Source organism: Ranitomeya variabilis, chromosome 6 (assembly GCF_051348905.1).
Source record: "Ranitomeya variabilis isolate aRanVar5 chromosome 6, aRanVar5.hap1, whole genome shotgun sequence".
NCBI classification, from domain to species: Eukaryota; Metazoa; Chordata; class Amphibia; order Anura; family Dendrobatidae; genus Ranitomeya; species Ranitomeya variabilis.
The window spans coordinates 132,536,335-132,558,230 of record NC_135237.1 but is presented as its reverse complement, the minus strand read 5'-3'; the positions used below and the strand labels follow the sequence as shown (position 1 = coordinate 132,558,230).

Below are 21,896 nucleotides of genomic sequence, written 5' to 3'. Positions count from 1 at the left end.
TCTCCGACGCAGCCTGGACCTCAGCGAGGGAACCGGCAGCGTTGTTTGCTTAAAATTCGCGCGTTTACTTCCTTACTTGAAGTCCCGGCTTGTGATTGGTCGCGTGCCGCCCATGTGGCCGCGACGCGACCAATCACAGCAAGCCGTGACGTAATTTTAGGTCCTTCAGGATTTTAAAATTACGTTCTGGCTTGTGATTGGTCGCATCGCGGTCACATGGGCGACGCGACCAATCACAAGCCGTGACGTCACGGGAGGCAGGACAAGCGCGCATTTTAAAATGCGCGCGTGTCCAGCCTCCCGTGACGTCACGGCTTGTGATTGGTCGCGTCGCCCATGTGACCGCGACGAGACCAATCACAAGCCAGAACGTAATTTTAAAATCCTGAAGGACCTAAAATTACGTCACGGCTTGCTGTGATTGGTCGCGTCGCGGCCACATGGGCGGCACGCGACCAATCACAAGCCGGGACTTCAAGTAAGGAAGTAAACGCGCGAATTTTAAGCAAACAACGCTGCCGGCTCCCTCGCTGAGGTCCAGGCTGCGTCGGAGAGGTGAGTATAGCAATATTTTTTATTTTAATTCTCTCTTTTACACATTATTACATTAATGTTGTTTCGATACCGATACCCGATACCACAAAAGTATCGGATCTCGGTATCGGAATTCCGATACCCGCAAGTATCGGCCGATACCCGATACTTGCGGTATCGGAATGCTCAACACTATTGGTGACATCAACTTCCTGTTTGTGGCACATTAGTATATGAGAGGGGGAAAACTTTTCAAGATGGGTGGTGATCATGGCGGACATTTTGAAGTCGGCCATTTTGGATCCAACTTTATTTTTTCCAATGGGAAGAGTGTCATGTGACACATCAAACTTATTGAGAATTTCACAAGAAAAACAATGGTGTGCTTGGTTGTAATGTAACTTTATTCTTTTATGAGTTATTTACAAGTTTATGAGCACTTATAAAATGTGTTCAAAGTGCTGCCCAATGTGTCGGATTGTCAATGCAACCCTCTTCTCCCACTCTGGACACACTGATAGCAACCCTGCAGAAGGAATGCTAGCACAGGCTTCCAGTATCCATTGTTTCAGATGCTCTCTGTTCTCATATCTTCACAGCATAGACAATTGCCTTCAGATGACCCCAATGATAAAAGTCTAAGGGGTCAGATCGGAAGACCTTGGTGACCATTCAACTGGCCCACGATGACCAATCCACTTTCCAGGAAACTGTTCATGTAGGAATGCTCGGACCTGACACCCATAATGTGGTGGTGCACCATCTTCTGCCGCTCTCCTTATTCCCACCCACTGCCTGTCTCCGGTCTCTGACTGACAGGTCACTTTTGCTTCAGTGACCTGCCACCCCTGTCCAAAATGCAAGCAGTGTCATTACCTGGGGCAACAACCCCTATCAATGATGGCACTTGTGCAGAATCTCAGGCAGCAGAGGCAGATCACTGAATAAAGGACGACTTGTCAGTCTTTAAGACTCATTAGCATACGATTTGAACATTGGACTTTTTGAAAATGGAAAAATGAAATTGTACAAGCAAGACAAGAATTTAACTAGCATTAAAGCATCTTTTGACACATGCCATTAGTTAGTGGTAAAAATTCCTGATGAAAGGTCCCTTTAATGTTAGGGCGGTTTCACATTAGCATTTGTAGGAGCTGCGGAGGGCTGCGGACTTCCTCCGTGAAGCCCCTCCCTCGGCTGCACCTCCACTGCTAGCTCCGCCTACTTCTGCATGCGGCCGGCATGCGGCCTGCGTATCTATCTTTAACATTAGGTACACAGGTCATGCCGCAGTATGCGGATGCTTCCGCATGCGTCGTTTTGACGATGCGGTGACCAGCGTAGGACGCAGCTTGTAGCAATTTCTTTTTTTTCCGCATCGTCAAATCGACGCATGCGGCAGCCTCCGCATACAGCCGCATGACCTGCGTACCTAATGTTAAAGATAGATACGCAGGCCGCATGCCGGCCGCATGCAGAAGTAGGCGGAGCTAGCAGTGGAGGTGCAGCCGAGGGAGGGGCTTCACGGAGGAAGTCCGCAGCCCTCCGCAGCTCCTACAAACACTAGTGTGAAACTAGCCTTAGTGGTTACTGTTAGATAATAAAAGTGCACTAAGTTTTTATTCTGCAATCTTCACTCCTTCATTGATTTCCAGATTCCCTTATGTGCAGTTTGCCACCTCATCAATGCTTCAGATTTTTTGTTGTGAGTGTCTCTTCCAGGAATATGGATGTGAGGACTTTGTCTCTCCCACTAATACATGCTGAATGGATGGTCTTTGTTTATCCAGGCTGCTTCTGTCTTCATTTGCTTCCATGTATCAGCACTAGTGATGAGCGAATATACTTGTTACTTGAGATTTCCCGAGCACGCTCAGGGGTCCTCCGAGTATTTTTAGTGCTCGGAGATTTAGTTTTTCTTGCCGCAGCTTAATGATTTACATCTGTTAGCCAGCATAAGTACATGTGGGGATTCCCTAGCAACCAGGCAACCCCCCACATGTACATGTAAATCATTCAGCTGCAGCAAGAAAAACTAAATCTCCGAGCACTAAAAAATACTCGGAGGACATCCGAGCGTGCTCGAGAAATCTCGAATAACGAGTATATTCGCTCATCACTAATCAGCACAACTTCAATTCGGTACTTTTTTCCCTATGGGTCCTTGTCTATTGTATGCAAGATAATCTGCCCCTCTCCACTGCAGGTGTACAACTCCTTCCTCCCACTCCTCCTATCTCTATTACTGGGGGGAACCATTAGTAGAAGGAACTCCAGTGGATTTTTATCAGTTTTGCAAAAAGAACTCTGATACATAAAGTGATTACAGCCCTGAAAAAATAAACTAAATACAACATTTTGAATTCTATAAATATATGTATCAGAACATAATAAAAAAAATGTGGTTTTAAAAGTAGATAAATACAATCTCAGATGAACACCCCATGAATCAATAGCTTGTAGAACCACCTCTAGCAGCAATAACTTGAAGTAATCATTTTCATTATGACTTTGTCAGTCTCTAACATTGTTCTGGAGGAATTTTGTCTCACTATTTTATAATGTTGCTTAAGTTGATTGGGGTTTGTGGGCATTTTATTATGTACGGCTCTTTTAAGGTCCCATTATAGCATTTCAATGGAGTTGAGGTGCAGACTTTTACTGGGCCATTGCAAAACCTTGATTCTTTTTTAGCCATTGTTATAGTTGATTTTCCCATGCACTTTGGACTGCATTACCCAGCAAGACCAGCAAACGGGCAAAACTTCTGCTTTCAAAGAGGTGATCACACTTGCTAGTGAAAGATTAATCAAGGGCATGTGATAAGCAGCACCTGGCTGATACTTTCTCACTTTATTCCTGTAGAAGCAATAAAGGTATCATTTTTCACACATTGCGTCAGCATTTTGGTGTAGATTGTGTTAAATAAATTATGATACATTGTAAAACTATAGAATTCAAGAAGAGTTTTTTGAGATTTTCTCACAACTGTATGGCCCTTTTATACGAGCCACAACAGGATATTAAATGATCGATAACTGGCTATATGCAAGCCGGTTGGCAGTCATTTGGTGCCCTGTTTATACAGGCTCTCGAACATATCATACCACATGCACGCAGAATGCGTCATATGTAACGAGTAGTATATGGCCACAAAAATTTTCCCATAAGTTGTCTGAAATGATCTCATACTACAGGGGTCACTTTGGTTGTTATGAAATTGCTATTCACAACGTGCTCTGATCTGAAGTTTGCTCTTCCCAGTCATACTGTGTCAAAGATGCCCTCATTACAACACCAAAAAAACCCTTTCCACTCATATCCTTCAGAGCCTAACCAACTTATGTTATGCACCCAACCAGATTTCTAATTGTGTAAAATATGACATTTTCATTGGCACATTAGATAAATTGGCTGATGTTGACTAGGCAGAAGTTATCATAGAGGGACTAGAAGGAGCTATAACCCAATGTTTGTAAAGCAATGGTCATAAAACCCCCACTGATTAAAATTGGTGGGAAATTCATCTATAACGTGCTCACCTTTGCTCTCTCTTTAGACGAAGTCTTGAAATTTGTCCAAAGAGTTTCAAGGAATCTAACATTCAAAAATGTATCCAAGGTTGACTGGGCATCTATGAATTTCCTGAGGACATCTTCATTATAGCTTTCATATTTAGAGTCAAAATAAGATGAGTCATCTAGACGTGGAACCACAAAGCTGAAGCTAATGTTTATCTGTGATCCAGAGACACAGCTGAGGTTGCTCAAGGTTGAAACATGTTTCAGCAATTCTGGTAGGTAGTAATTCAACTTCTGTTGTAGCTGAGAAGCAGTAGATGGTCTAGATCTTCTGGAGTAGTCAACAGCTACTGTGATATCAATCCTGCAATCTGGGTGCAAAATAAATGGAATCATGATGAATAGCTTTAAATTGTATTAAAAAGTATTTACTATTAGTAAATTACTAATATTTTGGGTGTAATGTTCATGGTCAAACAAGTACTGCATTTCTCCTAGGCCTCTGTTAGGGTATGTTCACATTGCATCTTTTTCTCATGTTTTCTGAGCGGGTCTGCTCCAAAAACTTGCAGAAAAAGCATTAACAAAATATAAAAAGTCTTCCTATTCATTTGTTCAGACTTTTGAACGTCTTTTAAATGATTCAGGCTTTCAAAGGCACTAAAGTCTTTAAAATAAGTGACATTTACAGTCTTCTAGTACAAAGATGCTCAATACTTTACAATTAAAGTCAATGGGTAGACTAAAATGACACCCGGAAGTTGTCCAGGCTTCTTTTTCAATGTTTTGTCAGCATATTTGCTTAAAGGAAACCTGGCAGCAGGATTGTGCACAGTAACTTACAGACACTGTGAGGTTGGCGCCGTCATACAGATTAAAAGGATACATGGGTTGATGAAATCCGTCTTGTGGTTCTTTAATATTTATTTTCAGTTTTGAGTTAATGATATGCTCGTGCTCTAGGGCGGCCTGTGGTGGGGTCTTCATATGGAGCTCTGCTTAGGTTTTCATGTGTATGGCTTCTGACAGGTCACTGATTCCTTAGTGACCTGCCTCCTAGTTTACATAAAATAATCCCCTTCTGCAGGCAGGTGCCTTAAGTGGTGTCTGCGCTGTAGCATGACCGAATATATAATGTGCATGTAATCCTTTTCTTTCGTGTTATCCATAAATTCTTTAAAAATAAATCAGTTTGAAAATGACACCGGTCGCGCCTGTGCAGTAGCAGCTATCGGCGATCCGATAGCTGCTACTGTGCAGGCGCCAGTGGCGTCATCTTGCTAGATTAGAAAAAATTGTCTCTGCTAAGATTGTGTCTCTGGCACCTGTTCATTAGCAGCTATCAGCAATCCAATAGCTGCAACAGCGCAAGCACGGCTGGTGCCATTTTCAAACTGATTTATCTTTTTTTTAGGAATTTATGGATAGCATGAAAGAAAATTATGCTACAATCATGCTACAGCGCAGGCGTCACTGCTGGCGCCTGCCTGCAGAAGGGGATTTTTTTTCAAGATAAATTATATATATATATATCTAGATGGTGGCCCGATTCTAACGCATCGGGTATTCTAGAATATGTATGTAGTTTATTTATGAAGTTTTCAGAATAATGCAATTTATACAAAGGATTCGGCTGGCCGCGACCAATTAGCGAAGCGTGGTTCAAATTCCGCGCCAATTCGCAGACGGACTGTGACTGTCCCTGATTGTACGCAGCCGGGCATGACCAATCAGTGAAGCCAGGGCCGGCTCCAGGATTTTGAGGGCCCTGGGCGAAAGAGTCTCAGTGGGCCCCCCTCTTTAACACATACCACACATATGCACAGATATAGCAGAGAAATATAGCACAGCCAAATAGCGTATAACACAGCCCACGTAGTATATAACACAGCCCACGTAGTATACAGCACAGCCCACATAGTAAATAACACAGACATGTAGTATATTGCCCAGCCATGTAGTATATTGCCCAGCCACGTAGTATATTGCCCAGCCATGTAATATATTGCCCAGCCACATAGTATATAGCACAGACACGTAGTATATAGCACAGAAACGTAGTATATTGCCCAGCCATGTAGTATATTGCCCAGCCACGTAGTATATAGCACAGACATGTAGTATATAGCACAGACACATAGTATATTGCCCAGCCCACATAGTATATAGCACAGCCACATAGTATATTGCACAGCCACGTAATATATTGCACAGCCACATAGTATATAGCACAGCCACGTAGTATATAACACAGAGACATAGTATATAACGTAGTATATAACACTGCCCATGCAGTATATAACCCAGGCCACGTACAGAGCACAGCAATGTAGTATATTGCCCAGCCACGTAATATATACCACAGCCACATAGTGTATAGTACAGCCCACATAAAATATAGCACAGAGATGTAGTATATAACACAGGCAACACATAGTATATAGCAATGTGGACACCATATTCCTGTTAGAAAAAGAATTAAAATAAAAAATAGTTATATACTCACCTTCCATCGGCCCCCGGATCCAGCCCAGGCGTTTACCGATGCTCCTCGCGACACTTCGGTCCCAAGAGTGCATTGTGGTCTCGCAAGATGATGACATAGCGGTCTCGCGAGACCGCTACGTCATTATCTCGCAAGACCGCAATGCATGGACCGAACCGTCGCGATGAGCGGGAAAGGCCTGGGCTGGATCCGGGGGCTGACAGAAGGTGAGTGTATAATGATTTTTTTATTTTTTTATTATTTTTAACATTAAATCTTTTTACTATTGATCCTGCATAGGCAGCATTAATAGTAAAAAGTTGGTCACACAGGGTTAATAGCAGCGTTAACGGAGTGCGTTACACCGCAGCATAATGTGGTCCGTTAACACTGCCATTAACCCTGTGTGGGTGCTGACTGGAGTGGAGTATGGAGCGGGCGTTGACGGCAGGGGAGTAGGGAGCGGCCATTTCGTGGCCGCACTGTGCCCGTCGTTGATTAGTTGTGGCCGTTTTACGGTGACCAATCAGTGACTTGGGATTTCCGTGACAGACAGACAGACAGGCGGAAGTGACCCTTAGACAATTACATAGTAGATATTCATTATGTAAAATAGAAGGCAGGTCTCTGAGGGATTAGTGACTTATCAGAAGCCAATACACATGAATACCTAAGCAGAGCTCCACATGAAGACCCCCCAAGGCCGCCCCGGAGCACGAGCATATACACTGTGTTCCAAATTATTATGCACAAAGAGTTTAGGAGTGATAAGGTTAGAATTTTTTTGTTTGTCATTTAAACTCATTGATGGTGATGTGTGTCAGGGCTCTTTATATCACTGAAAGCAATTGCAGATACCTGTGCAAATTAGTTTGGCAGTTTTTAGTTTTTAGTTTTGGTAATTGTGTCCAAATAAAGGCAAGACTACTTAAGAGGGCTGTTCCACATTATTAAGCAGCCTACATTTTTTGCCAAAATGGGAAAGAAAAAGGATGTGTCCAATGAGAAGCAACAAATTGTGGAGTATTTAGGTCAAGGCATGACTACAATCAACATTGCCAAGTCACTTCATCATGATCATCGCACAATCAAGAAGTATGTAGCTGATTCCCAGCACACACGTGTGCGTGCTGATAAGGAAAAATTGAGGACTCTTTCCAACAGGCAATTGCGTAAGGTTAAAAGAGCAGCTGCAAAAATGCCTTGTCATAGCAGCAGACAAGTTTTTGAAGCTGCTGGTGCCTCCAATGTCCCCAGAACAACAAGATGCAGGGTCCTTCAGAGGTTTGCAGCTGTGCGTAAGCCATCCTGTCGACCACTTCTATCCACTGCACACAAGCAGAAACAGCTCCAGTGGGCCAAACGATACATGAAGACTGACTTCCAAACTGTTTTGTTCACAGATGAGTGCCATGCAACGCTCGATGGTCCAGATGGATGGAGTGGAGGATGGCTGGTTGATGGACACCCCATGAAAACACGGCTAAGGCGGAGGTGGAGGAATGTTTTGGGCTGGAATCATGGGGGGAGAGATTGTGATTTATGATCCTTGAAGGGGTAAAGATGAACTCCATAATCTATGTGGAGTTTCTAAAACAACACTTCCTGCCATGGTTCAAAAGGAAGAACCGTGCTTTCCGCATCAAGATCATTTTCATGCATGATGATGCACCGTCTCATGCTGCAAAAAACACATCTGCATCTCTGGCTGCTATGGGCATAAAAGAGGACTAACTTATGGTGTGGCACCATCTTCCCCTGACTTCAACCCCATTGAGAACCTCTGGAGCATCATCAAAAGGAGTGTCTATGATGGCGGGAGGCAGTTCACATCTAAGCAACAGCTCTGGGAGGGGATTCTGTCCACATGCAAAACAATTGAAGCAGAAACCATCCAAAAACTGACAAATTCAATGGACGAGAGAGTTCAGAAGCTTCTTTCCAACAAGGGGTCCTATGTGCAAATGTAACATCACCTAGAATAAAGTTTTCACTTGAAAACTGTTTGATTTCATTTTGTAATAAGCTGATAATGGTTATAACTTCACAATGGACCATTTTTTTTGTTCAAAATAAAAAAAGGTTGAAAACTCTGCTGTGCATAATAATTTGGAACATGCATTTTGAGTGTTTATTTTTTTTAAAAAGATACTGTTTTCATAGGAAGTTTGTTCCCAAACATTGCAATTATACTAGAATAGTAGATAACTGGAAAATAACAATGACTGCAATTCAGATAGGTAATTTAGAGGAAATATGAGGAAATATTATTTGCATAATAATTTGGAACACAGTGTATTTTAATCAGTATAACGGCGCCAACCTGACACTGACCTGGTTACTGTGCACAATCCTGCTGGCAGGTTCCCTTTAAACTAAAAAATAGTGTTTTCTTCACTGTTTAATAAATTTAAAAACGTGTCAAAAAATGTTGGAAAAAAAAGTAATAAAAAGCTCTGGTGGAAAAAAAAGTAAAAAAAAAGTGTTTAGAAATTACCAAAAAACGCTAACAAATGTTTCAATATTACAAGGCTCCAGAGAAAAGGAATTATTCCTGAATCATCTTCTGATGGAAAAACAGACATTTTTTACCTCTAGAAAAAGTATGCCCATACCCTTATAGAGTGAAAAAATAGACAAAGAGCCAACAAACACTCCAAAAGTGTGAAAAAAGCCACAAAAATTACATTGTTTGTAATGTGCTTAATATTTCTTAACAGTTTTGCAAAATAAACCACACTATTATTCAGATATCCGTTTCACATTCATGTTCTATCCGTGTTTTTTACAAATAGAATATGTACAAGTGCTTCTCACTAAATTAGAATATAATCAAAAAGTTAATTTATTTCAGTTCTTCAATACAAAATGTTAATGTCATATACAGCTGTGGCAAAAATTAAGAGACAACCACATCAAAACCCTGTCATGGGCAGCCCATTCTCCAGACCTGAACCCCATTGAAAACCTCTTGAACGTAATCAAGAGGATGATGGATAGTAATAAGGCATCAAACAAAGAAGAACTGATTAAATTTTTGCACTAGGAGCAGTGTGAAAAACTGGTGGAAAGTATGCCAAGACGCATCAAAGCTGTGATTAAAAATCATGGTTATTCCACAAAATATTGATTTCTGAACTCTTCCTGAGTTAAAACATTAGTATTGTTGTTTCTAATGATTATGAACTTGTTTTCATTGCATTATTTGAGGTCTGAAAGCACTGCTTTTTTTTAAATTTTGACCATTTTTCTTTGTCAGAAAACAAATACAAAATTTATTGCCTGGAAATTTGGAGACATGTTGTCAGAAGTTTATAGACTAAAAGAACAATTTACATTTTACTCAAAAATATACCTATAAAGAGAAAAATCAGACAAACTGAACATTTTGCAGTCGTCTCTTAATTAACGCCAGAGCTGTAGAGTCATTACAAACAGAGTGATCTATTTCAGGTGCTTATTTCTGTTAATGTTGATGATTATGGCTTACTGCCAATGAAAACCCAAAAGTCATTATCTGAGTAAATTAGAATAATTAAGAAAACACATCTGCAAAGGCATCCTAAGTGTTTAAAAAGATCCCTTAGTCTGTTTCAGCAGGCTCCTGTTGTGAATTTCGTTCTGGAGCTCCCTCCTGTGGTTGCTAATGGTATTTTTGTGAGTTCTGCCCTTGGGCTCCCTCTGGTGGTTTCGAGTGGAACTGCTGCTCCTTTAGGTAGCTGTATCAGCTGCCTTCACTAATCGCCTTGCCTGGGTTTTTCATTTAAACCTGCTCTGGGCTTTAGTTCATGCCAGCTGTCAATGTTCTTGGTTGGATTTGGTTCTCTCCTTGGATTTCTCATATGGCCTGTCCTTGTCAGCAAAAGATACGTTTTTGCTAGTTCTTGTTTGTCCATTTGCTTGGACTCTATTGCTCTGCAAATATGTCTCTTTTTGTCCAGCTTGTCATTATGTAATATTCAGGCTAGCTGGAAGCTCTGGGAAAGCAGATTTGCCCCTCCACACCGTGAGTCGGTGTGGAGTTCATTTTTGTAAACTCTGCATGGATTTTGTAGTTTTTAATACTGACCGCACAGTATCCTTTTCTCTCTGTCTATCAAGTTTAGTATTGGCCTCCTTTGCTGAAATCTGATTTAATTTCTGTGTACGTCATTTCCCTCTCCATTCACAGTCAATATTTGTGGGGGTCTGTCTTTCCTTTTGGGGTTTTCTCTGAGGCAAGATAGCTTTCTATTTCCTTCTTTAGGGGTAGTTAGTTCTTAGGCTGTGAAGAGGTGTCTAGGGAGAGTCAGGAACATCCCACGGTTATTACTAGTGTTGTTGTTAGGATTAGGGACTGCGGTCAGTAGAGATACCACCTTCTCAGAGCTCGTTTCATGTTGCGTTTTAGCCACCAGGTCATATCAGTGTGGCCTCTTAACCACCAGGTCATAACAGTACAGCTGGCCGAGCAATGTGTTAAATGCATCTCAAAAGAGGGAAAAGAAAGTTCTGAGTCATTTTTTTTTCCTTTGTAGCTTGTTTTGTCTTTTTTTTTCCCCTTAACCTCTGGGTGGTTCAGGATTTTGGTGCTGATATGGAGGTTCAGGGTCTGTCCTTGCGCGTGGATCAACTCGCTGCAAGGGTACAGAGTATCCAAGATTATGTTGTCCAGACTCCGGTATTAGAGCCTTGAATTCCTATTCCTGATTTATTTTCTGGGGATAGATCAAAATTTTTTAACTTTAAAAATAATTGCAGATTGTTTTTTGCTCTGAGACCCCGTTCCTCTGGTGACCCCATTCAGCAGGTGAAGATTGTTATTTCTTTGCTGCGTGGCGACCCGCAGGACTGGGCATTCTCCCTTGAGCCAGGAAATCCTGCATTGCTCAATATTGATGCATTTTTTCAAGCGCTCGGATTGCTGTATGACGAGCCTAATTCTGTGGATCAGGCAGAAAAAACTTTGCTGGCTCTGTGTCAGGGTCAGGAAGCAGCAGAAGTATACTGCCAGAAATTTAGAAAGTGGTCTGTGCTCACAAAATGGAATGAGTATGCCCTGGCAGCGATTTTCAGAAAGGGTCTTTCTGAAGCCCTTAAAGATGTTATGGTGGGGTTTCCCACGCCTGCTGGTCTGAATGAGTCAATGTCTTTGGCCATTCAGATTGATCGGCGCTTGCGCGAGCGCAAGGTGGTGCACCATATGGCAGTGTCCTCTGAACAGAGTCCTGAGCCTATGCAATGTGATAGGATTTTGACTAGAGCAGAAAGGCAGAAATTCAGACGTCAGAATGGCCTGTGTTTTTACTGTGGTGATTCTGCTCATGCTATTTCTGATTGCTCTAAGCGTACTAAGAGGGTCCCTGGGTCTGTTACCATTAGTACTGTACAGCCTAAATTTCTCTTGTCTGTTACCCTGATTTGCTCATTGTCGTCCTTTTCTGTTATGGCATTTGTGGATTCTGGCGCTGCCCTGAACTTAATGGACTTAGAATTTGCCAAGCGCTGTGGTTTTTCCTTGGAGCCTTTGCAGAGCCCTATTCCCTTAAGGGGGATTGATGCTATGCCATTGGCCAAGAATAAACCTCAGTACTGGACACAGTTAACCATGTACATGGCTCCAGCACATCAGGAAAATATTCGATTTTTGGTGTTGCATAATTTGCATGATGTTGTTGTGCTGGGTTTTCCATGGTGACAGGTACATAATCCAGTGCTGGATTGGAGATCTATGTCTGTAACTGGTTGGGGTTGTCAGGGGATACATAGTGATATTCCTTTGATGTCCATTTCCTCGTCCCCTTCTTCTGAAGTTCCTGAGTTTTTGTCGGATTTCCAGGATATATTTGATGAGCCCAAGTCCAGTTCCCTGCCTCCTCATAGGGACTGCGATTGTGCCATTAATTTGATTCCTGGCTGTAAGTTCCCTAAGGGCCGACTTTTCAATCTGTCTGTGCCAGAGCATGCCGCTATGCGGAGTTATGTAAAGGAGTCCTTGGAGAAGGGGCATATTCGCCCGTCTTCGTCACCGTTGGGAGCGGGATTTTTTTTTGTTGCCAAGAAGGATGGCTCCTTGAGACCCTGTGTAGATTATCGCCTTCTCAATAAGATCACTGTTAAATTCCAGTACCCTTTACCTTTACTTTCTGATTTGTTTGCTCGGATTAAGGGTGCCAGTTGGTTTACTAAAATCGACCTTCAAGGGGCGTATAATCTCGTGCGTATTAAACAAGGTGATGAATGGAAAACAGCATTTAATACGCCCGAAGGCCATTTTGAATATCTTGTGATGCCATTCGGGCTCTCTAATGCTCCATCGGTATTTCAGTCCTTTATGCATGATATTTTCCGGAATTATCTGGATAAATTCATGATTGTGTATTTGGATGATATTTTGGTTTTCTCCGATGATTGGGAGTCTCATGTGAAGCAGGTTAGGATGGTATTTCAGGTCCTTCGTGCTAATGCGTTGTTTGTGAAGGGGTCTAAGTGCCTCTTTGGAGTTCAGAAGGTTTCTTTTTTGGGTTTCATTTTTTCTCCCTCGGCTATTGAAATGGACCCTGTTAAAGTCCAGGCCATTCATGATTGGACTCAACCTACATCTGTAAAGAGCCTTCAGAAATTTTTGGGCTTTGCCAATTTTTATCGCTGCTTTATTGCTAATTTTTCTAGTGTGGTGAAGCCTCTGACCGATTTGACGAGGAAGGGCGCTGATGTGATGAATTGGTCCTCTGCGGCTGTTGAGGCCTTTCAGGAGCTTAAACGTCGTTTTACTTCTGCCCCTGTGTTGCGTCAGCCAGATGTTTCTCTCCCTTTTCAGGTTGAGGTTGATGCTTCTGAGATTGGGGCAGGGGCCGTTTTGTCTCAGAGAAATTCTGATGGCTCGTTGATGAAACCATGTGCTTTCTTCTCCAGAAAGTTTTCGCCTGCTGAGCGTAATTATGATGTCTGCAATCGGGAGTTGTTGGCTATGAAGTGGGCATTTGAGGAGTGGCGACATTGGCTTGAGGGAGCCAAGCATCGCATGGTGGTCTTGACTGATCATAAGAATCTGATTTACCTCGAGTCTGCTAAGCGGTTGAATCCTAGACAGGCTCGGTGGTCTCTGTTTTTCTCGCGTTTTGATTTTGTGGTCTCGTATATTCCGGGATCTAAGAATGTGAAGGCTGATGCCCTTTCTAGGAGTTTTTTGCCTGATTCTCCGGGAGTTCTTGAGCCGGCTGGGATCCTTAAGGAGGGGGTGATTCTTTCTGTCATCTCCCCTGATTTGCGGCGGGGACTTCAGGAGTTTCAGGCTGATAAATCTGACCACTGTCCAGTGGGGAAACTGTTTGTTCCTGATAGATGGACTAGCAGGGTAATTTCTGAGGTTCATTGTTCGGTGTTGGCTGGTCACCCTGGGATTTTCGGTACCAGAGGTTTGGTGGCTAGGTCCTTTTGGTGGCCTTCCTTGTTGCGGGATGTGCGTTCGTTTGTGCAGTCCTGTGGGACCTGTGCTCGGGCTAAGCCTTGCTGTTCCCATGCCAGTGGGTTGCTTTTGCCTTTGCCTATTCCTGAGAGGCCCTGGACGCATATTTCCATGGATTTTATTTCTGATCTTCCTGTTTCTCAGATAGAAGATGTCTGTCATCTGGGTGGTTTGTGACCGGTTTTCTAAGATGGTCCATTTGGTACCGTTGCCTAAGTTGCCTTCCTCCTCTGATTTGGTTCCATTATTTTTTCAGCATGTGGTTCGTTTGCATGGTATTCCGGAGAATATTGTGTCTGACAGAGGTTCCCAGTTCGTTTCTAGGTTTTGGCGGTCCTTTTGTGCTAGAATGGGCATTGATTTGTCTTTTTCTTCAGCATTCCATCCTCAGACAAATGGCCAAACGGAGCGGACCAATCAGACCTTGGAAACCTATATGAGATGCTTCGTGTCTGCTGATCAGGATGATTGGGTGACCTTTTTGCCGTAGGCCGAGTTTGCCCTTAATAATCGGGCTAGTTCGGCTACCTTGGTTTCGCCTTTCTTTTGTAACTTTGGTTTTCATCCTCGTTTTTCTTCGGGGCAGCTTGAGCATTCTGACTGTCGTGGTGTGGATTCTGTGGTGGACAGGTTGCAGCAAATTTGGACTCCTGTGGTGGACAATTTGACGTTGTCTCAGGAAAAGGCTCAACGTTTTGCTAACCGTCGTCGGTGTGTTGGTCCCCGGCTTCGTGTTGGGGATTTGGTCTGGTTGTCTTCTCGTCATGTTCCTATGAAGGTTTCGTCCCCTAAGTTCAAGCCTCCCTTTATTGGGCCTTATAAGATTTCTGAAATTATCAATCCGGTGTCTTTTCGTTTGGCCCTTCCAGCTTCTTTTTCCATTCATAATGTGTTCCATAGATCCTTGTTGCGGAGATATGTGGTACCTATGGTTCCCTCTGTTGATCCTCCTGCTCCGGTGTTGGTTGAGGGGGAATTAGAATATGTGTTGGAGAAGATTTTGGATTCTCGTTTTTCGAGGCGGAAGCTTCAGTATCTGGTCAAGTGGAAGGGTTATGGCCAGGAGGATAATTCTTGGGTTGTTGCCTCCGATGTTCATGCTGCCGATTTGGTTCATGCTTTCCATTTGGCTCGTCCTGATCGGCCTGGGAGCTCTGGTGAGGGTTCGGTGACCCCTCCTCAAGGGGGGGGTACTGTTGTGAATTCCGTTCTGGAGCTCCCTCCTGTGGTTGCTAATGGAAATTTGGAGACATGTTGTCAGAAGTTTATAGACTAAAAGAACAATTTACATTTTACTCAAAAATATACCTATAAAGAGAAAAATCAGACAAACTGAACATTTTGCAGTCGTCTCTTAATTAATGCCAGAGCTGTAGAGTCATTACAAACAGAGTGATCTATTTCAGGTGCTTATTTCTGTTAATGTTGATGATTATGGCTTACTGCCAATGAAAACCCAAAAGTCATTATCTGAGTAAATTAGAATAATTAAGAAAACACATCTGCAAAGGCTTCCTAAGTGTTTAAAAAGATCCCTTAGTCTGTTTCAGCAGGCTCCTGTTGTGAATTCCGTTCTGGAGCTCCCTCCTGTGGTTGCTAATGGTATTTTTGTGAGTTCTGCCCTTGGGCTCCCTCTGGTGGTTTCGAGTGGAACTGCTGCTCCTTTAGGTAGCTGTAGCAGCTGCCTTCACTAATCGCCTTGCCTGGGTTTGTTATTTAAACCTGCGCTGGGCTTTAGTTCATGCCAGCTGTCAATGTTCTTGGTTGGATTTGGTTCTCTCCTTGGATTTCTCATATGGCCTGTCCTTGTCAGCAAAAGATAAGTTTTTGCTAGTTTTTGTTTGTCCATTTGCTTGGACTCTATTGCTCTGCAAATATGTCTCTTTTTGTCCAGCTTGTCATTATGTAATATTCAGGCTAGCTGGAAGCTCTGGGAAAGCAGATTTGCCCCTCCACACCGTGAGTCGGTGTGGAGTTCATTTTTGTAAACTCTGCATGGATTTTGTAGTTTTTAATACTGACCGCACAGTATCCTTTTCTCTCTGTCTATCAAGTTTAGTATTGGCCTCCTTTGCTGAAATCTGATTTCATTTCTGTGTACGTCATTTCTCATTTCCCTCTCCATTCACAGTCAATATTTGTGGGGGTCTGTCTTTCCTTTTGGGGTTTTCTCTGAGGCAAGATAGCTTTCTATTTCCTTCTTTAGGGGTAGTTAGTTCTTAGGCTGTGAAGAGGTGTCTAGGGAGAGTCAGGAACATCCCACGGCTATTACTAGTGTTGTTGTTAGGATTAGGGACTGCGGTCAGTAGAGATACCACCTTCTCAGAGCTCATTTCATGTTGCGTTTTAGCCACCAGGTCATATCAGTGTGGCCTCTTAACCACCAGGTCATAACAGGCTCCACAATCATGGGGAAGACTGCTGACTTGACAGATGTACAGAAGGCAGTCATTGACACACTCAACAAGTAGGGTAAGCCACAAAAGGTCATTGCTAAAGAAGCTGGATGTTCACAGATTGCTGTATCCAAGCATATTAATGGAAAGTTGAATGGAAGGAAAAGGTGTGGAAGGAAAAGGAGCACAAGCAACCGGGATAACCGCAGCCTTGAAAGGATTGTTAAGAAAAGGCCATTCAAAAATGTGAGGTACAATCACGAGGAGTGGACTGCTGCTGGAGTCATTGCTTCAAGAGCCACCACACACGTATCCAGGACATGGGCTACACGTGTCGCATTCCTTGTGTCAAGCCACTCATGACCAATAGACAATGCCTGAAGCGTCTTACCGGGGCCAAGGAGAAAAAGAACTGGACTGTTGTTCAGTGGTCCAAGGTGTTGTTTTCGGATTAAAATAAATTTTGCATTTAATTTGGAAATCAAGGTACCAGAGTCTGGAGGAAGAGTGGAGAGGCCACAATCCAAGCTGTTTGAGGTCTAGTGTGAAGCTTCCACAATCAGTGATGGTTTGGGGAGCCATGTCATCTGCTGATGTAGGTCCACTGTGTTTTATCATGACCAAAGTCAGCACAGCCGTCTACCAGGAAATTTTAGAGCATTTCATGCGTCCCTCTGTCGACAAACTTTTTGGAGGTGGAAATTTCATTCTTCAGCAGGACTTGCCACCTGTCCACACTGCCAAAAGTACCAATACAGGTTTAAAAACAGCAGTATCACTGAGCTTGATTGGCCAGCAAACTCGCCTAATGTTAACCCCATAATCTATGGAGTATTGTCAAGAGGAAAATGAGAGACACTAGACCCAACAATGCAGATGAGCTAAAGGCAGCTATTAAACCAACCTGGGCTTTCATAACACCTCAGCAGTGCCACAGGCTGATCACCTCCATGCCATGCCGCATTGATGCAGTAATTGATGACAAAGGAGCCAGTACAAGTATTGAGTGCATTTACTGAACATACATTTCAGTAGGCCAAAATTTTGGATTTTAAAATCATTTTTCAAGCTGGTGTTATAACGTATTCTAATTTACTGAGATAATGACTTTTGGGTTTTCATTGGCTGTAAGCCATAATCATCAACATTAACAGAAATAGATTACTCTGTAATGACTCTATATAATATATGAGTTTCACTTTTTGTATTGATAAACTGAAATAAATATACTTTTTGATGATATTCTAATTTTGTGAGAAGCACCTGTATCTATTATAGTTTATGGGTTTGTTGCGCACATAGCCATGTGTTTTTCTGATTGTACATCTGCAAAAAAGAAATCACAGAACCTCTCATTTGTTATCTGAATTATGAATTAAAATCACTGATAGAAGACAGATTTCTCATGGATACCACAGACAGCACATGAATGTCTTCCATGTGCAATCCATGCGCTGTATGTTTTTAATATTGTAATAGACAGATTTCCAATTTTTTTGTTCAGAGAATTTAAAGCGAATGTGTCAGGAGAAAAGGGTCTACTATTTAAAAAAAAAAAAAAAGAAAAAGAAAATAAAAAAATAAATCTTTCAAATTTCTATGCTCATATTTCCAATTCTTTCTTGAAAACAGCATGTACTTTATCAACAATAGACTGACACAGACCCTATCTTTTCTATTGAATAATCTAATGAGCATGTGCCAAGGTCATCATGAAGGAATGGGGACGAAGAGGAGCGGTGGATCATGTTTTATCAGCTGTGTGTAGTGCTGTTAAATGTCATTATAATCCTTAAGTGATGATAATGAGACCTCTGAAGATTTATCTTGAGTGTGAGTCTAAGCTAACCCCAGTTGCAGGTGTAAAAATTGCAAAATATCTTTTTTTTTTTTCATTTTTTAACAGATTGTGATATGAAATTTTTTTTTTTGCTGAAATGTAGCACTGGATGCAACATTTATGTCCTGTGAAAGAAAACATTATGGAGCGCCCGCTAGGGCCGTAGGGTACTTGGGCCGGAGAATAGTCAGGGAACTGTGACAACAGGATAGCTCATGAGTGGGTTTTGTCTGAGACTTTACCACACTGTTTTACACTTTGCACTTTTGCTGTCATTTCTCAGCTTAGTATTTCATCTATATAGCTTCCCATAGATGGGTGTCTCAGTCGTGACTGAGTCCTGCTCTGCCCTTATTCACACTGAGGTCTTTGGCACAAGGTAAGTTTTTAATGCTAGAGAAAGGATAGGAATGTTGTGATTGGGTACACCTTGTCGCGGTGGGATGGCTTTTATACTTTTTTGATTAAGAGAGGGTTAACTAAATACCTTATGTTATTTACATGTGCTATTACTGTTTACTTATTTACATGCTATAGGGTAAATGCTCATTTTGTCTTTTTTCTTGATGTTTATTAGGAGTGAGTTGTAAGTAATGTTTTCTTTTTTGTTGCCAGCCCTAATAAAAATCAGGGTAATAGCATCATTTGACCAAATTGAAAAAATTCCAGTTCTGGTAATTCCAAATTTTGTATGAAGTTCAAAGGGAAATTCAATTCAACTTTGTGCTGATTTGCTCTTCTCTGCTGGCAATTTTGCTACTGGACTCCTAAGCCAAAATTAGCAGGATCTTATATGAATTAATTACAAGTGACACTGACAGTTTACTCTCGAACCTATATATTACTCTGTTCAGCTCTACTTTCCGACTAACATGCTTGTACAAGTACATGACGAGTTTGGATAATTGTGATAAAAGTGTTTTGTTTTTTAAAGTCACTGTTACAGAAACAAACATAAATTTGACTTGCAACTATTTTTTAAACTGTTAGAAATATTGTGCGCAGCCTTCTGAAAATGTTGCTCAAAGAATGACAGCATTCTGTAGAAATGGTCCTGTGGCTCCATCTAATGTGCTGTTTAATAATGCAAGTAAAAAAAGCATGTTCAACTCTAGTAAAAACTGTATTCCTTCATTTTATTTTATACCCGTTTGCATTGTAAATTAAAGGAAAGACCTCCAGATTGCTGAGGTATAACTTCCCAACTTTAGAATACCTCTTTAAAGTGATGAAAGAGATGTTAGATATTCAAATATGTAGATCATGCAGCATTGAATAATATATTTAGGAACCCAGTAAATGGTTCACAAATGGTTGCCAAAAATTAGCAATATCCTTAAAATAATATAGGTAACATAGTAGGGTTGAAAATATATATGTCTGTCTAATTCAACCTATCCTCCCTAATTCTTATTTCAAAGGAAGAAAAAACCCATTAAACAAAAAGCTATTTATTTTTACTCAAGGGTAAAAATTGTCAAAAAAGGCAACCAGAGTAAATCCTGTGATCACACCATCGTACTTTCTCTCATTCGAGAGAATCGGGCCTATTATGCTAATCACACTGATCAGAGTTTGATTTCAGTATGTACTGCTTTGGAGAAGAAGGGGATAAAAGTTCTCCATTTTCTCCACTCTGTCAGTCCGTGGCAATCGTATCACACTCAGATGTCATCTGAGAGCAGTCCGATGATTTCCACACACTCATTGACTTGCATTGCCGAGTGCGATCCGAATATCAGATACAAATCGTGCATGTTGCGATTTTTTTTACTCGAACAGACTCAATCTGAGAAAAAAATGGACATCCCCGCAGAATAACATTGGTCCAAGTGCAATCTGATGTATAGTCGGATTGCACTCGGATTGAAAATACGGTCCTCTACATGAGCCCTAATGCTCAAGAATATCATCCAGGCCACTTAGAAAAAATATATTATTTTTTTGTAAGGAAAGCCTTTGAAAGGAAACTGTCTTTCCTCTAGGTGTAGTAAATATCTCCCTTGTTACAACATATCTTTGAACTTCTTACCTTGAGATGGTTCATCTTTTGGCTCACACACTTGGGTTACAATTTGTCCGCGGATGGAGTCCAGCACTTCAAAATTTTCCACTAAAAACACATTTTGTGGAGTGCCTGCAATCTGAACAAGCTCAAAACTATTTTTGATGCCAATTCCAACAGAGAAGATTGTGACTCCATTGCTTCTCAGCTCTGCAGCCTCTTCAAACACGTTATCGTGAGACTCCCCATCTGTCATGACTATTAAATATTGATGGACATTTTGGTTTTTACGGCTTCCATTGGAAGGATCAAAAAACTGGCTGACAAATTTCAGGGCTTTTCCAGTATAGGTATTCTGTTTTAGCTGGACAATATTATCTATGTTTAGTTTCATGGCAGAGCTGGAGAAATGTTCATTCAGGAAGAATTCCTTCTGAGGGTAATTACTGTACTGCGCCACACCAATACGAACCCTGTTCTGTGCAATAGTGAAGCTGTCCACTATTTTTTTCATGAAGGATTTTGAGATGGTGAAGTCACTGGGTTGTATGCTGGCTGATCCATCAATAAGGAACACAAGATCAATCATTTCGTAGGCACAATCTGAAAAAAAAGAAAATACATTAGTATATTCCTCGCAAATAAAATAATTTTACATATAGTATATTCCTGTACAATAATGCTGCAGTCATTGATTTTGACACTTCTTTATAGTTTCATATGCATTGCAAGAAAAAGTATGTAATAGCACATGCTCTTGTTTAGGGTAAGTGCATGCATTTTAATGCTAAAGTTTAAGACTTTTGGGAGTTTTTAGATGCTAAGATTAGAATTGAAGATAATCAAATCATAACTACTGGTAATAGAAAACCTACCTACGCTAAGTCTTTACTGCATTATAATGATTCTCATTTACTTTATTAAAAAAAAACATTCCTCATAGCTAATTTATATGTCTGTGATGTGACAAATTTTATTAAAGAGCTCAGGATCTCAGAAAAAGGTTCCCTCAGCATGGATATCCACTATCTGAATTTAAAATAATTGCTAGACAAAAAAACTGAGTAAGCATGATGTGCTAAAATATAGAAAAGAAGATGTAGGCTCCGACTCATCAAGATCAGTAATAGTTAATAATAATCTTTATTTTTATATAGCGCTAACATATTTCGCAGCGCTTTACAGGTTGCACACATTATCGTCGCTGTCCCCATTGGGGCTCACAATCTAAATTCCCTAACAGTATGTCTTTGGAATGTGGGAGGAAACCCACGGAAACACAGAGAGAACATACAAACTCTTTGCAGATGATGTCCTTAGTGGGGTTTGAAGCCAGGACTCCAGCGCTGCAAGGCTGCTGTGCTATCCACTGCGCCACCGTGCTGCCCATAGTTATGCCCGTCTTGATGAGGAGTCGTGTTCAAGCAGATGCTCCTGATTCATTAAAAGGCATATGTCTCTTAATGAATTAGGAGCGTCTGACGAGTGGTTTGTGCCTCCTTGAACAAATCTTACTCGATTCAAGGACTGAAATAAGATTTGTGACATAAGGAACGCCACAGCTAGCCAAGAATCAGACAAAATGTGGGGTCGCTTCCCTGTGCAGCTCCAGCTTTGCCTATTTTGGCAGAGCTGGGAGAAACTGGTGTGAAAACACTAAAACTCAGA

The 21,896-nt window shown here is 41.6% G+C and overlaps 1 protein-coding gene across 1 annotated transcript in view; it reads right to left on the bottom strand.

Moving 5' to 3' along the window:
• LOC143783231 (collagen alpha-4(VI) chain-like) overlaps positions 1 to 21,896 on the bottom strand; it is a 307,945-nt gene that overhangs the window by 178,629 nt on the left and 107,420 nt on the right. Inside the window, exons 11-12 of the mRNA XM_077271649.1 lie at positions 20,256 to 20,831; positions 4,077 to 4,426 (exon numbers count right to left, since the gene is read on the bottom strand). Of these exons, the coding sequence (XP_077127764.1) occupies positions 4,077 to 4,426; positions 20,256 to 20,831 (926 nt within the window). The remainder of the gene's footprint in view (positions 1 to 4,076; positions 4,427 to 20,255; positions 20,832 to 21,896) is intronic.